This window comes from Cloeon dipterum, chromosome 1 (genome assembly GCF_949628265.1).
Source record: "Cloeon dipterum chromosome 1, ieCloDipt1.1, whole genome shotgun sequence".
Classification (NCBI taxonomy): Eukaryota; Metazoa; Arthropoda; class Insecta; order Ephemeroptera; family Baetidae; genus Cloeon; species Cloeon dipterum.
Window position 1 is genome coordinate 20,594,327 of NC_088786.1, and position 15,305 is coordinate 20,609,631.

At 42.1% G+C, this 15,305-nt stretch overlaps 3 protein-coding genes across 3 annotated transcripts; 1 reads left to right on the top strand and 2 right to left on the bottom strand.

The window, feature by feature from the left end:
* Window positions 1-375: 375 nt before the first annotated feature.
* On the bottom strand, window positions 376-4,284 carry LOC135940338 (innexin inx2-like). The gene is made up of 3 exons (XM_065485189.1): window positions 4,050-4,284; window positions 3,072-3,341; window positions 376-2,045 (listed from the first exon to the last, which is right to left on the bottom strand). The coding sequence occupies exons 2-3, from the start codon at window positions 3,318-3,320 to the stop codon at window positions 1,212-1,214; spliced, it is 1,083 nt and encodes a 360-aa protein (XP_065341261.1). The 5' UTR covers window positions 3,321-3,341; window positions 4,050-4,284; the 3' UTR covers window positions 376-1,211.
* Window positions 4,285-7,668: 3,384 nt separating this feature from the next.
* Window positions 7,669-11,867, bottom strand: KFase (kynurenine formamidase). Its single transcript, XM_065492974.1, has 8 exons — window positions 11,718-11,867; window positions 11,567-11,657; window positions 10,384-10,488; window positions 10,184-10,318; window positions 9,640-9,718; window positions 9,371-9,559; window positions 8,587-8,728; window positions 7,669-8,338 (listed from the first exon to the last, which is right to left on the bottom strand). Exons 1-8 carry the CDS (start codon window positions 11,802-11,804, stop codon window positions 8,195-8,197), a joined length of 972 nt encoding a protein of 323 aa, XP_065349046.1. The 5' UTR covers window positions 11,805-11,867; the 3' UTR covers window positions 7,669-8,194.
* A 100-nt stretch (window positions 11,868-11,967) lies between these two features.
* LOC135945363 (uncharacterized) lies at window positions 11,968-15,245 on the top strand. Its single transcript, XM_065492999.1, has 4 exons — window positions 11,968-13,265; window positions 14,279-14,478; window positions 14,617-14,810; window positions 14,872-15,245. The coding sequence occupies exons 2-4, from the start codon at window positions 14,292-14,294 to the stop codon at window positions 15,010-15,012; spliced, it is 522 nt and encodes a 173-aa protein (XP_065349071.1). The 5' UTR covers window positions 11,968-13,265; window positions 14,279-14,291; the 3' UTR covers window positions 15,013-15,245.
* The last annotated feature ends 60 nt before the right edge of the window (window positions 15,246-15,305 follow it).

Genomic DNA, 15,305 nt, shown 5'->3' on the forward strand with positions numbered 1-15,305 from the left:
TGGTCACAAGCGAAATGCACTGCGAGAGATGCGCCTTCTCCCAGCTATTAAAATGATGGGTCGTAAAATTTGTTACGCAAATTAAAAGAATCAGTTATATTGAACAGCAGAAATCTAAGGGTGATTAGGATTTTTTACGCTACCCTGGAGAGGGCGAAGCATGGATTTTAGGGCGCTGCCCACACCGAACCGAGCCGCTTCTCAGGTGTGGGCGCGGCGTTGCCAGGCGCGGCTCAAGGCCTCCGAGCGCGCCACCCTGACGCTCTCGCAGAACAAAGGTTGGCTGACGTCACACGCCGGTCGCCAGGGGTGCCGGCCGGCTTGCTCTTTACAGGTTTTTTTTCGTTGCAGGTGGAGTAAAGAAAACGCTTTACGTGTGTTATAGAGTAAAAGTTTTTATCTTTATTTGAAAATCCAGGCTTCGTAAAATGTTTTACAAAATAGAATTTTAGCTCAATTGTTGTTGGGAATGATTGATTGCGTATTGAGCCTCGGTCAAACTTACATGAAAATTGGTCCCTCGAGTGATCGTGTGCTGCCCGGTGGGCAGGATGACATTGGCATTACTTTATAATTGACAGTGATTGGGAAAGGCTGCTGCGTTTAAGGCACGGCGACGAATTTCGTACATTTTGAACACCGACAGAGCGAGCCGTGGCATCCCGGCCGCTCTCATCCTACTTTTATTCGCAGCTCCTCCTCTGCTTACTCGAGAAAAATATCAATAAATACACATTCATCGAATCAAAATTTAAAAAAATCTTCTGTACAGGGGCGAAACAAAAGTTACTTCTAGGCGTCGGGAGACGTCACCAGATGGCGCCACCGCCAGAAACGCGGTTCCGACCCGGTCTGGTGGACCAGACCGGGAGCGGAAGTTGCACTGCAGAGGGTGGCGCCGTCCCGACGCCGAAGGCGAGTCCTCACAACTGTTACTTTCCGTACATTTAAAATTAGCTTTATTACGAGGAATGAGATAATTAACCTAGGCGCGTGATTTGCAACGTTGCTCTCGTCGTGTACACCTGGCAGTTCGCGTGAATGCGTCGGCGGCGGGCGGGTGGGCGACCGGGCTGGCGCGTGTGTTTTCGAGTTTATGTTTTTAATTCATGTTTTTGTGCATTTCGTCGGAGGGGGAGGCGAGGAGCCGAACCCCCGCGCGGCGGATTGCGCGTGCAGTCTTTCGCGGATCACAGAGTCCGGCTCGGCGTCTACACCATGTTGTCCTTGCCGTTGAGCTTCTTGGACAGGTCGGACATAAACTCCTTGAAGATGAGCGGGTCGATGTTCTTGCCCAGCTGGTAGAGGACGAACCAGTCGCCGACCTTGCACTTTTCGGCCACGGTGCGCACGCTCTCCTGCGACGAGAGGCGCGACTGCGTGCGCAGCAGGTTGAAGCGCAGGTGCGGCATCAAGATGGTGCAGAGGCGGTAGACGAGCGCGATGCAGGTCACAAGGGCCACCACCACGAACCAGAACCAGAGGAAGACGTAGATCTTTTCGTTGACGATGTTGAGCGGCAGCACGCACAGTCCGTCGAACTTCTGGATCGAACCAGAGGGACCGTATTTGTGGAACTCGCACTTGGTCACCTTGGGGAAGACGGTGCTCATCGGGTCGTTGCGCTGCTCGGGCTCCAGCTCGGACATGGCGATCACACGTGGGCCGTACGTGGTGAACTCGCCGCCGAGGAAGGAGTCCATCAGCCAGATCTGCATTAAAACGTTCACGAAGTTCAACACTTCGCAGAAGAAGAAGCGGTAGGCGTAGTAGTTTTGCGAGTGCAGGTTGTTGGCAAAGTACTCGACCAACAGCTTCTTGCGGTCCGCTTTGCAGTCCTCGCTGATCACCGGGCAGTTCATGTCCAGAGCCAACATCTTGATGCGGCCGCCCTCCCATGTCTTCCACAGGTAGCGTGGCACGTAGAACAGGATCGCCTGGAAGAACAGCACGAAGCACACCCACTGGTAGTACTTGTGATGCTTTCGCGTGTCTTTGCCGACTTCTTCATGGCCAACGCCAGGATGAGCGTAGTCCTTGCCGTTCTGCAACAAAACACGCAAATTCGCCTGGTCAGTTACGCAAAAAAATAAAAATTATCGAGATAAGGACGCTAGAGAGGCTTATCACCTCTGGGCATTGACCAAAATTGCGTCACAACGATTGAAATGTGCCGTGAGTTGCTAGACTCAAATAGTCTTGGACTACAAGACGCCAAACCTAAAAGAAGCAGCACCAAAATGGATCTAACATTGTTGAGCAACATTGATTTGCATCTTTTACTTCTCAAAAATAGCATTCTGAACGGTCTAGTTAAAAAATAACTTAAAAGTGCAAAAAACAAATTAAAAAGTGAAAAAATATCAATCACATGGTGAGGAATAATCTTATTTATTGCTGGGCGCCTTTAATAGTTTTCGTCAACGACAATCCCAACAAAATATCAAACATGGCGCCCATACCAATCCTCCATCAAATTTAATTAGTCGCTATGAACATATTAATAAACATGCGTCTCCAATTTTAATGCTAATTAGCGGGGCAGGAAGTAGAAAATCTGTAGTGAACGTTGCGGGCCGGCAAGAAGCAATCCGAGACGAGTCATGTGTGAAAAGGAAGCTGGAGGGTCGGACCCTCGCATGTTCTGCTTTTATTAACAAACACGCCGCGACGAGCACTCGATAAAAAAGACCATCAACGCGCCTAAAAAGCAAACACGGGCGAAAATCAGCCCAGGCGTTTATTTTCTCTTCGCATGTGGTGCCAACAAGTGGGCAGCCGCCAGCGCCATAATTAACACTGCAATTAGCTGATGTAATTAAAGTGTAAATTCCTTCCTTAAACGTGCTTTGTAATTACCCTGACAAATTACAGCAGACGGATCGATGAAGATTTCATTTTAAATTAAATTATATTTTAAAAATGATTGAGTTTTCATTTAATTTTGCACTTGACTTGATTTCGAACCGCACATGGCAACAATGGAATCCAAAATGGCGGACAGGGTTCGGTTTAAAGGGTTCAGACATGGTTTCCAGGTAAAATTCGAAAAAAGCCAAAATGGTACTCACAGATCCTGCGAATCTGTTGGGGATGCTGTAGGTGGAATGGATCCAGCAGTAGGTGTCCATGACGTTGAGCGGGATTTCGTCGACGATGCAGTCAATTGGGTCGCCGATGTACTGGCGCGAGGTGACCAGGAGCGAAAACGCGATCAGGATGATCACGGTCGCCTTGTAATGCAGACGGAAAATATTGTTGTCGATGCATACTGAGTCGAGCTTTAGCAGCCCCTTCACCGAGCCGAAAACATCAAACATGGCTCCAGATGGTTTGCGTACCTGAAGCACAAGGGCCTAAGTTAGAAACTTGTCGGGATAGTTAAGTTTCGGTCATATTGAGTCTCAATAAAGAAACAAACAATTAAAGTACACAGAAAATATAAAGTTACACAATATTATTTGTGAGGATAATATTTTTGAGCAAGTTAAGCGCTTCTGAAACTTTCAGCTTGGAAATTTACTAACATTGCTGAGGTTCTACAACATTTTTTTACTGGGGAGATTACTCAAAAATAAAATGTTGAAATCCTCCACAGCGTTGTTTCGGTAAAAAAATAAGGGGTGAAATATGGTCCAATTTAATATTTATTTATAGAAATAAAAAAATGAGAACCAAAAGCCATTTGTATAAAGAGAGTCAAACCAACCGTATCGTGCGTATTCCAAATTTCTCGCTTGGAATGCGAACTGCAGGGAGGCCGAGTAAGTAAAAAATCAAGAGCAGAAAGAATGGAAGCGAGGTGAGCGAACACCGGAAGGGACTTATTGTCTCGGGTTCCCACGAACGCCTCTCGCTCGCGCGCCTCGGGCTTCGCTCTACGCTTTTCTTCGCTCGGGCGTTCAAGTTTTCCCTAAGCGTCTAAGATATCCCCTAAACCTCCCTCATAAACGCGAGTGGTGCAATAAAAATGTTCTTCAGTCCACGGCCAACACAATATAACAGCAAGGAGAAGAAGCCGTGGCGGAGGATTCAAAGGCGATACTCACTCAAATGAAAACGGACACGTCCGCGCGGCTTGCGGCTTGGGCTGTGCGGCTGGCTTGTGGCGGCTTCGTCAGGGGGCCGAGGGCAGCGAGGCTGGCGCTTTGGACAGCGCTAGTGCATCGTCGGCGCGCGAGCGGCGCCGGCAGAGGTGGCAAGTAAAAAGAGATCGAGATGCGTTCGGGGTGCGACTCAAGCCGCGTCGTCGGTACCTCTCTTCGAACTACAAATGCGACGCTGCTTGCAGTTTGGCCAGCGAGCGACCCCCCTCCTCCACGTCCGATCGCCGCCTGCACGCCCTCTGCTAGCCTGATGGAAAACCTCTGGTTCGCTTCGTACTCGGAGTTTCCACACACAGACTAGCAATATAGGTACTTCCTTTCCTATTATCAGGAAACTAAAGAATGATTTTGAAGCAAAAATGATATTTCTTCTGCGCTGTTAAATTATTCAAAGTAGCAACTAAATAACAAAATAACAAGGTTATATAACGTTCAGAAAGTCTTTGGGACTGCGGTTGAATTTAGTCTATGGGGTATTTTTCTTCCGTTTCTTTAAATAATATAAGGAAACCCTGGGTACGGTCTACTCTAAAATGCAATTTTTGTTTTTAAGAAATTAGACTTTCTTGAAATTAGGAGAAAATGAGTGGTTAAAAATTTAAATCTAAATTGCCGAACAAATTTCAAAATACCCGAAGCGAAAACATTTAAGTCCCATAAGCATTTGCTCCAAAGTTAATTTCAACATTCCAACAAAATAGGAATTTTTAACTTCGTGAAAAAGTCGATGTCATAATTGAAATTATGAATTTTTACACTTTCAAGCAACTCTTTACCTGCTCTTGACGTAGAAGGCAATAAAAATGAAATCTTTTAGGACCAATGACCGCAGTGTAGATGTTTTTTTTAAATCATTTGATGGAATTTTCCTCTTTTTAGATTTTCCGCCCTTTTTCTGCACTAATCCCGATGGATTTCTATTTTTTCATTCGGAGCTCTACCTGCTCTGGAAGGATTAGATGTAACAAAATGTGATGAATAAGCATTCGTTTGAGGAGCACGTGCAATGATTGGACAAGAGAAACTCTTTTGTCGAGAGGATGGGATTCTTTCGCGGCGCACCTGCCCTGGACAATGCGAGCACGGCTGGCACGCATTGAGTTGGAATGAATCTCGTTTGTGGGCGTGCATTACACCGACCGCGCGACCTTGAAAGCCATAAAATCCGAAAATAAATTCTGCCCATTTTTCCATCGCAGCCTTCCAGACTCCAGACAGGAAAAATGCCGAATTTTCGAAGCGTGAGAAGGCGGAAGAGATTTTTGAATTTCATGTCGCGTCATCGAATCGTGACGCATTCCTCTTTGATTAATGAATGCGTCATATTTGCAATTCTTCGATAGTGAATGAGTTCGATAGGGGCTAATGCTATACCGATGTTTCAACTCGACAAACGAGATGAGCCGGACCTGGGAATAAGAGTGAGTGACGCTTTCGGTAGCTGAGAGAACGCCTGCAGCTGCTACCGGCCCGCACCACACGCTGCCTGAAACAACATTATAGGGCCAAAGCAGCTGGGTTGTTACGCTGTGTAAAAGACCCAACCACTCCTTCAGTAGTTTATCTAGGAACATTATATGAGCAATATTATCAAAATGAAGTCGAATGATGGTATCTCCTTTGTATGTAAAAATTCTAAATTGACACCTTAAAGAGGATTGATTCAGCAAACCCTGGGAAATCTTTTTTGTCAGCGCAAAAGCTAATTAATCCCTCATGAACGGATGACATAAGTAGCGCTGTAAGGTTTGTATAAAAGTGGCAATATTGGAATTTCAATGGTTAAAGTCCTTAATTAATTTCTGCACAAATTGCTTCAATAAAAAATTCGATCAAAAATTCTAATAATTTTCCAAAAATGTAAACCACTTAAAATGGAAAAGAACAAAATAATCAGGACCATCTCAAAATAAATTTATTCGAATTCTCCGGCAACTGATTCAGCCATGTGCATGAATCTTGATTTAAAATCAAACGTGTTCAGATTAATTAGATTCTAGACCTTTGAACTAAAGATTGTACTATCAAGAATTTACAACTTCCTTCGCATCAATCTTGTTTCTATTCACTCAGTGGAATGAGTGCGAGAGTCGGTAGCCACGTCGTTTTTCGAATGAGTCAGCGCGCTCCCGTCGGTCAGCAAGCGTAGGAGGCAAAGAGGTGGGCTCGCCTGGCGCCGTCACAGCCATTGATAACAATTATTCCCGGCAATTTTTTAAGGCCGGACTCCTCCTTGACTCAACATCAGCGATAAAAAATACACGAATTCAGACCTGATTCACCAAATCAAATTCCTTCTCCTCGTTTTGCTCATCCGCGTGTTTTTATTTTTTCCACTCCTCCTCGCCCAACCCGACGAGACCTGGTCCAGAGCGAGGAATGCGGCTCCATTACTTCGTGCAGCAGTGACGTCACTTTTGCACCGCTCAGCCGACGCTGCTGGCCGAAATGTCAAACCCCATGCAGAGGAATTTGTGTAAAATAATTTTCCACTGCCTGGTTTTTGGTTTAATGAGGGGATTTCTCATAGTCTCATAGTCGATTTCTCGGCGCGGACAAGAGGCGGAAAAGCCAAAGCCGTGAATGGGATATGGCCGGGGGCGTGCGAGGCGTGGGAATTGGGCACTCGCGCCGTTCCCAATAGCGCACCGCCGCCGCCGCCGAAAGAACAAAACGAAAGGAACACACGCGACCATAGCCGGTCCGATTGTCCGCCTGTCAGCCAGATTAATGGTTGCGATGCGCAAAGGGTTACATACACCACGCAGACCACTCCAGTCGAGAAGTCCCAGATCGAGAACACACTCTCACTCACACAGTCTTGGTCTGACCCCTAAAAGAGACGTAAAATTAGCCGTGCATTGTTTCCTTGAGACGTAAACAGAGATAAACTGTTGCTGCTCAAAGCCAGAAAATCAGATCGAATTGCTCTAACATGGCATTGAATAAATAACATTTTATGATTTGATTAATTTTGGACTTGTTCCTATCGTTTTCCACTGAGAAAATGAAATGGGTAATGCTTTATAAACAAAATAGCCACGTTAAATTCTTTTTTACTAAATTAATATTCATTTTACGGGGTTTTGCGGGACAGTGGGGATGATGGGTAAACACACCCTAAACGCTTCAGCTGGTCAAGGGAGGTCGAGACTATAGTCTGACGATGTGCGGTTTTTGTAATATATTATAATAATGAGTACCTGAGATTTGGAGTTTTATTATCAAAAAACGCAAATGTAAAACATTCGAAAACACAAAAGAACACCACTCTGAAAATTTCGCACATGTCAAGGGACAACATTTTATCACATTTTTCAAAACTATTAAACCCTGGGATACTTTGCAAAAGATGCTAAGGTCTCCAAGTGTTCCAAAATTGCCACATCAAAACAGTTGAAGTAAATATTTGTAGAAATTTTTGAACATGTGATCTACAAGACAGGAATGATTTCCGGTGCAAATTTCGTTTAGAGTACTTGAGTTCATGCCAATTTTGTCCTCAGAACAATGAAATTTCTTATAATATATATTTTTTTTAAATAAATGAAAAGTACGCGCATAAAATTTAAGAAATCTACTAATGACTAGCTCGCATCTCAAATGAGAGAGTCATCTAAATACTTTTATTTAGACAATTTAAAACAGATCCAAGAAATACAAAATTTTAGTAAGGAATTAAAAAAATAATTTCATCATCCAATATCTGCTAGATTTAATAGTTAAGTGATACGAAAAAATTGTTTTACCACCAATAACTTTTTAAGAAAAAGATGATTGTTTGGAAAATTGTATTCCACAGAAAACGTCTCGCTACAAATCTACTGTTCTCGACATGAAAAAAATAATACAAGTAATCAAATAATGCAAGAAAAGGCTTACTTTTATTCAGAAAATTGGTACTGGCATTGTGTAATATCAAGTTGTTTGGGGGAAGGGAGATTATATTAAAGAGATGCAGCATTTAAATTTGAACGGATGCTGCGGCCGGGTCCAGGTGCTGAGCGACAGGTGCGAGCAGCAGATGCGCGCGTGCGATTCGATCAACAGATGATGCGAGGGGTGTTTTTTGGCTACGGGGGTCAAGTTTAATGCTGCTTGCTGTCCAGGATGAGCTCTTTGAGCCGCTTGGTCAGCACGTGATTGTCGCTGCGCAAGTTCTCTACGATGTCAAAGTGGTCCACGCCCTGCACCTCAAGCACCTCCACCTCCGCAACACGCCCTTTCAGCAACTGTAAATATATGGCATTTCGGAAAAATGCAGTTAAATCTTGGTTTTGTCCCAAAAATAGGAGGTAAATCAACGGGAAAAATAAAAAATATTACAAGAAAGTTCATTTATCTAGACCTGAAAAATTATTATTTAGAAAAGCCAAATTGGATAAATTAATACCTAGATAAGAGGCTAACAAGACTAATTTGATTTTTAAAAGATACGTTTTGACAGATTTCTCAAGAAAAGATCCGTTTTTTGTTTTACCTGTGCTAGCTGTTGGGTCTGCTGGATGAAAGCGGGTGAGTCGTGCTCCCCGACGGCCAGCAGCAGGTGCAGGCGCCGTGCCCACGCTGCCAAACGCACACCCGGGAGCTGCACCAGCGGACTCAGCGCCTTGGCCCGCTCTCTGTGGATTTTAATTGTCTCTCAATCTGTTTCTTTGCTTGGCGCAAATATCACAACAGTCCCTCAGGTTGCGAGTATGACACCTTACAAGACATTGCGGAGTCGAACAAAATTTAACTCTTTATAACCAGAAAAAAATTATGAAAATCAGATGGAATTTTTTTAACAGGCCTCTGCGTTAGATGTCAAGCGCAGGACAAAGAGAGCGGCCATATCATATAATATGCACCTCATCACTCCTCATGTTGGCAATTCTCACAAACATTGTTGCATTTCCTTTGTTTTTCATGACAATTAAACCAAACAATCAGTGAGGAGCAGGGTCAGGGCCTGTGATTAACATCAGCGGCCATGACACTGATGACGTCACAATATGGCCGCTTTTCTTTGTCCTGCGTTTAACGGCTGACGCGGAGGCCGATTAAAAAAATTCCAAAATTAATCTGATATCCAGAATGTTTAGCGAAAAATTTAAAATTGTAATTTTTCAACATCCATGCCCTTTAAGCGTCAACTCTTTTTTATTAACCACACAAGAATATCCTTTGATTGGTAACCATGAAGAGGCACTAATAATGTCAAAATTCTGGTGTCGAAGGGGAGGTGTGCTTTTTTAATTTGGGCAAAAAATAAATCTGCTCACTCATCGAGCTTGAGGGGTGTGTTGACGGTGGTTTTGATGAGTGGCACGAGGTCGTAGACGCCGCTGATGAGGATGAGGCCACGAAGCAGCTGCAGGCCCGCCGTGCTCGCTTGCTCCTCGGTTTTGAGGCCAAAGAGTGCCGACAGCGCCAAGTGTGCACCCGCCGAGTGGCCGCCCACCCACACGCACCTTTAATTTCAACAAACAATAAGTCTCGTGCTTTGTGGAACGTGAATTTTGCAGATGCCAAGTATAAAAAAGATTCTTACTGGCAACCGCTCAAGTTGGCTTGGTCCAAGATCACCTGGAGGGCGCACCTGATCTCCTCCACGATTTCTTCCAAAGGGGCTGACAGATTAATGACATTATTTACCATTTTATTCATCAGCGGGGAACATAATGAAGCACTGGTTAATTTTCATTTTCTGCAAATAACTGCACAGTTGGAATTTTTAATTTCCCCAAGACATTCAAAGTTTTGAATGTTTTAGAGCAATTTGTGAGAGTCCCACCTCTGGACACCCCGACATGGGGAGATTCACACCCACCTCTACTCTACAGCGGTCATTTCGATTCTCCCCGTGTCGGGATGCCCTGTGGTGAGAAATACACATCAAAAAGATTGATTAAGTCTTATTAGGGGAGATGTATTTTATTTTTAAAATTACATTTTCTGGTGGCTCAACCATCCTTCCAATTTTTAGGATAAAATCCATAATTTAAATTTAGCCCTAAGCACGAACAGGTGAAATCTAATATCTTGACCAATTTCCCATAATGCGAACTGAAACCAACAGAGGTAATGCTGCGTACCTGCTGGAGCAAGGGTGTAGCCGACGATGGCTACCCTGATGCCGCACCTGGCTAAGGGTCTAACGCAGTATGCGGAAATATTTCGGTCCAGCTCCTGCCAGTAGCCGCCGTGGATGTACACAAACAATGGCGCGTCTGCGAATCAAGCAATGCACAATTTTAAACACATAAACGACAGTTTTCATTATTTTCCAACTCACTCTGCGGCAAGGATTCTCCTCCATACAGGTCATACTGCTGCGCAGGTCGCGGGCCATATCGCAGACCGATTTCATTTGGTATGCTCGACTTAGAAATCTCACTTTCTGCAACAGCATTTTTTTGCACATCTTTATTTTTCCTTTAAGTTGCTAAAATCTGTAAACGCTTGAAGTAGATAAGTTATGAACATAATTTTGGTTTAGTATAATTAATTGATAATGTTTTTATGATTTCATAATTATGATAATAATGTAAAGCAGATTTTGCGACGACTTTCTTGACTCTGACGAAAAAAATCCGGGCCAATTTTGTTCGCATTCCACAACTTTGCATAAGATCTGATTTAAATTAATGAATGAACACTAGGATATTTTAAGCTTTTTTACCACTTAAGCTCTAAGAAGGAAAAATGTGTATTAGATTATATTTCCAAACTCATCTTCCGATCCTATTTATCAGGCACGGAACATATGCCTCGCGCCTCTCTCAGTTTATTTTCTGTCGTCACTGGACCACTGAAGTAAAGAATGTAGTGCTTATGCAACTCCCGCGACACACGAATATCGCGTGTTGCATAACTTTCGCTTTTCCTCGTTAAACTGTCCAGTTTCTGGTTTGTTAATGGTCTTATACGCATGCCAAACACGGTATTATTTTGACTTGAGCAGCATACCAAATCGAGGTATTTACAAAAACGTTATTTATTTAGATCTTCAGTCTCTAAAATTTGATTTTGCTTTTATTTTATAGACTCAAAAATTAGCAGGACACTTTGATTATAATTTTTTATGCTTTTAAGTTAACGAGATATTTGAATTTTCAAACTTAAATAAAGTGGAAGCTGTTGTACTGTTTATTAAAATGGAATATTATTAGAAGAGCAAAAAGCAAAGATCGAGATAAGTGCAGCGAGTCAAGTTCAACGGAATCGTCGCCCCTATCTATCTAAGTAAGCAGCACGTGACTCGAGCTTTGTTTATAACAGCTATACCCGCTCGCAGAAGCCTATCAATGAATAAAAATGAAAATATTTTGAAGGCGTAGCCAGAATTCTAAATACGAATTTCCGGACGACATTTCAAAATATGCGCTTCGCAGCTAGTTTAATAGAAACATTTTCCGCCAATAGTTAGGTAAGATTCAATTTAATTGTGATTTATAGCAGTTAAATTATTTAGGGACCTGTAGAGACGACTTTGACGTGGTGCTGGATGACCTGCGTGGCATCAAAGCGCTTGGACCACCTGCTCGGCGAGTAAAGCCGCTCCAGCTCCTTCCAAAACGAGATATTTATGAACAAGAGTTTAAAAGGAATAGCGCGTCGTCAACTCACCTCGTCCACCATGACGACACTGGCGGGCGGCCGGCACTGACTCCACTCGACACTCGACTCGCCGACTGCGAAACTCGATATACGCATATATATTATGCACACCAACCAGCCAGTCTCACAAACGTTTCCCCTCGCCTATCGGCCAGTCAGACTTACTAGAAAATAATGTCGTTCCTCTCGAAATAGGAAAAGAGGATTTAAATTTTAAGCCTCTATTTTAATATTTTTATACCTCTGGTACCCAATGAATCTTTTTTAAACTAAATTCAATTTAAGGCATAGGCTTTTAAGAGAGAAATAATTACCTAAATTTGAGTTCTCTGTGGTTTTATGCGAGATTATTGTTAGCTTACACCGGGTGAAGGGTTAACTCCTTCGCCCTTGAAGCAACGCCCGAGTCATCTTAATTGAGAGGCGGATGAGTAAGATAGAATGATTGCTTATCTTTTAAGACAAAAACAACATATCGTTTTTCACGATTTGAAGCACATCTTATGTAACTAGACGATAGATAAAGATAACTATTACACAGTTTTATATGGTCGGATCAAGGTTCTGCCTTTTGCTAAAATTCTTACGCGTGTAGCAATACTTAGAAAAAATGCAACAATTTGCGACATGCAGTGCAAAATATCACAGCACATTTTCGTTCAGGATTAAATGGTTTACAATTTATAAATTAAAAAAATCATTTTACCACTTAATTTGCTTTGCCAATTTTACCTTTTAACCAAATTTTATTTATAGTTACACACACGAACCGCTGAGAATGTAAAAAATAATGCAATAAAATATATATGGTGAGTCAACTACTGAGCTTGATCGACACACGACACAGCCAGTTTAATTTTTAGATTTGATATGCGCAGCCTGTTTGATCAATCCCGTGCTTTTGAATTTTGTAAATTTATTCTACGTTTTGGTCAGTTCACCTCTTTCGAGATGGACGTACCCCTGATGGCGAACTTCGCGTCTTGATTACATCGCGAATGAATAACATGGGCGCACGGGCTTCATTGGAAATAATGTTAATTCACCGTATACACGTACATCATTATTCACACAAGTAATTCAATCAATCATCTGAAGCTGGGCAAGCTTAAACCCAAGCTCCGATTTCAAGCTGTGTTTGAGGAAACAACGCACTTTTTCGACAATATTCAGCAAATCCCCCCTCCCCCCTGCTGCGAAGGGTTTTTAATCCCACAATATATGAATAAACTGTCGAGAAACGTTGGGGGAAACTTTGATATTTTTCGGCTTTGTCACGTTCACAATGACACATCTGACAATGAAAAATGCTTCTCATATTTTCCCTCGCGCTCCCCAGAGTGACTTGGTCGCTGAATAGCCAAGCACAACGAAAAAATTCCACCCCCTGCGCGGACACTTCAGAAGGCTTTCATCTGTTGCACGCAACGTACGTTTCCGACAATTTGCTCCAGTATAGCTGCAATTCAGAGAAGTCTCCTAAAGCTCAGCATCGTCATCAAACAGTTGCACTTTCGGAAGGAATTTTGAGTCTCATTCGCAGTTTTTTCAAATCAGGTAAGATTTAAGTTTTATATTTCTATCCACAACACGTCGTTCATTGATTTCAACTGCACACGTGTGCCAAGATAATTCATCGATTTTAATTTAGAAAAAAACCGTTAATATAGGCTTTGAAATTATTCTCCATAGAAATTAATTATCACGATATGTTTATCCACCTAGTCACATTTTTCACAGAACAATTTTTTCGCTCCAACAAAAGATATATTTCAATGAATAAGCATATTGTTGTGTTCATCGTTTGATTTGCTCTGGAACCTTTTCCGATCCACCTTGTGAGTTTGAGTTTAACATCCTGGGGAAATCTGTTCAAAGAGGGTTGGCGCTTGGTTGCCAAAATTCCAATGCTGCGCGAGTCATTGGTCCAAATGTTAACGTTTAAGCGCGTTGCCGCGTTGCTGAGCGGAGACAATAATTGTTGGAATGCAACCCTCGCCACCCTCTCCTAGAGCAGGTATAGTAAATACGCATGACAGCGACCACCAACAGTCGCGCAAGTAGTGACAAGTGACGACCTATCCTATACACTGAATTGTTATTCACTTGGCCGAGCAACAAGCAAACGTTGATTTCGTTTCCCCTTTTGTATTTTTTTTCTGTCAAAAAATTTAGCCCGTTTTGAACAAGTTTTTAATGAATAGATTTATTTAGATTTTAGATTTAAAATTTGAATGGAAAATTAAGCAAACTACTACATATTAAAGTGGAACTTAACATGAACAATTATGAACATTTTAGCATTGTTGACCGAATCAAGTGGCAATTTTTTGTGTGGAATTTTACGCTCCGATTTTGATTCCTCTCATAGCGGTCTATCAAACGCGAATTATGAGCTAAATTTTTTCATCTGGCGAATGCTAAAAATGCTTTATTATAATTTTTTGAGGTTAGGAAATATATCAGGTTAGGAACAAAACATGAAATCTGAAAAATTTTGATATCAATTGACCACACGCCATAATAGCAGCTATACAATTTTGACGTTGGTTATGTTTTTGATTTACCAGGAAAACGCTTGAGATGGCAACCCTGACAGACGAAGAAAAGCTTTTGATGACGGAAAAGAGACTGCAAAAGTTGCGAGTCTCGGAAAGCGCCCAGACCAAGGGAATGACTCTCGTGGCCGCTCTCGTCGCCAGTGCCGTTGAAACGAATGCTTTGGCACAATCATTGCACAATGAAGTCGAGCAGTCGTTGGCCAATCTCCGTAAGTAGTTATTAAAATTTTATTCATGAAATGGCCAAACATACATTACGAAATTACAATTTTTGCAGAAGATTATCAAATATGTTATGCTAGAGAAAATTACCTTGTTTTAATTAAAAGTTTTTTTTTAAATTTCAGCGGACTTTATGGTCTGGTTCTTAAGAAAAAAATTCGCCATCGAAGCTGAAAACGAGGCAGTGTTCTGGACGGGGATGATAGTTTATGAATTTCTACTACGAAGCAATGGTTCCCAATTCTTCATTACACATGAGCTGTTAGATATTTTGACCCTCTTTCCCCAGTTTCCAAAGAAAATTGAGGACATTTCAAAGGTAATTTACGGGAAAATAGTACATGCAGAAGACTAATAATTCGATGCTTTTTGCTTCACAGTTGCTTGAATCGACTCCCCGCAACGCACAGAACATCGAACAGATAATTTCTTCTTTCGAACAACCAACAACGGATGATGATGAGCAAGTTGACTTCGAGCTGGCTGAAGTTATGACTCACCTTAAATGTTTATTAGTCTGAGAGTCACCGATTTTTCTCTCGATTGCCTTCAGTTTCCATGAACTATGGCTGGTGGGACCTATTGAACCTGTGAAAGATTATTGTTTAGAAAAGTCAATTTAAATAAATTGAAGACCTAGAATAGGCTAACATTACTAATCTGATTTTTATTGGATAATTTGACCGATTTATTAAGAATTTCAATTTTTTATTGTACGTATTATGTTAAAAGGTTTACCAAATTTAAAAATAAATCGTTTAAGTGCATTGCCAATTTTACCATTTTTCCAACTTACAATTAATTCGTAGTTACA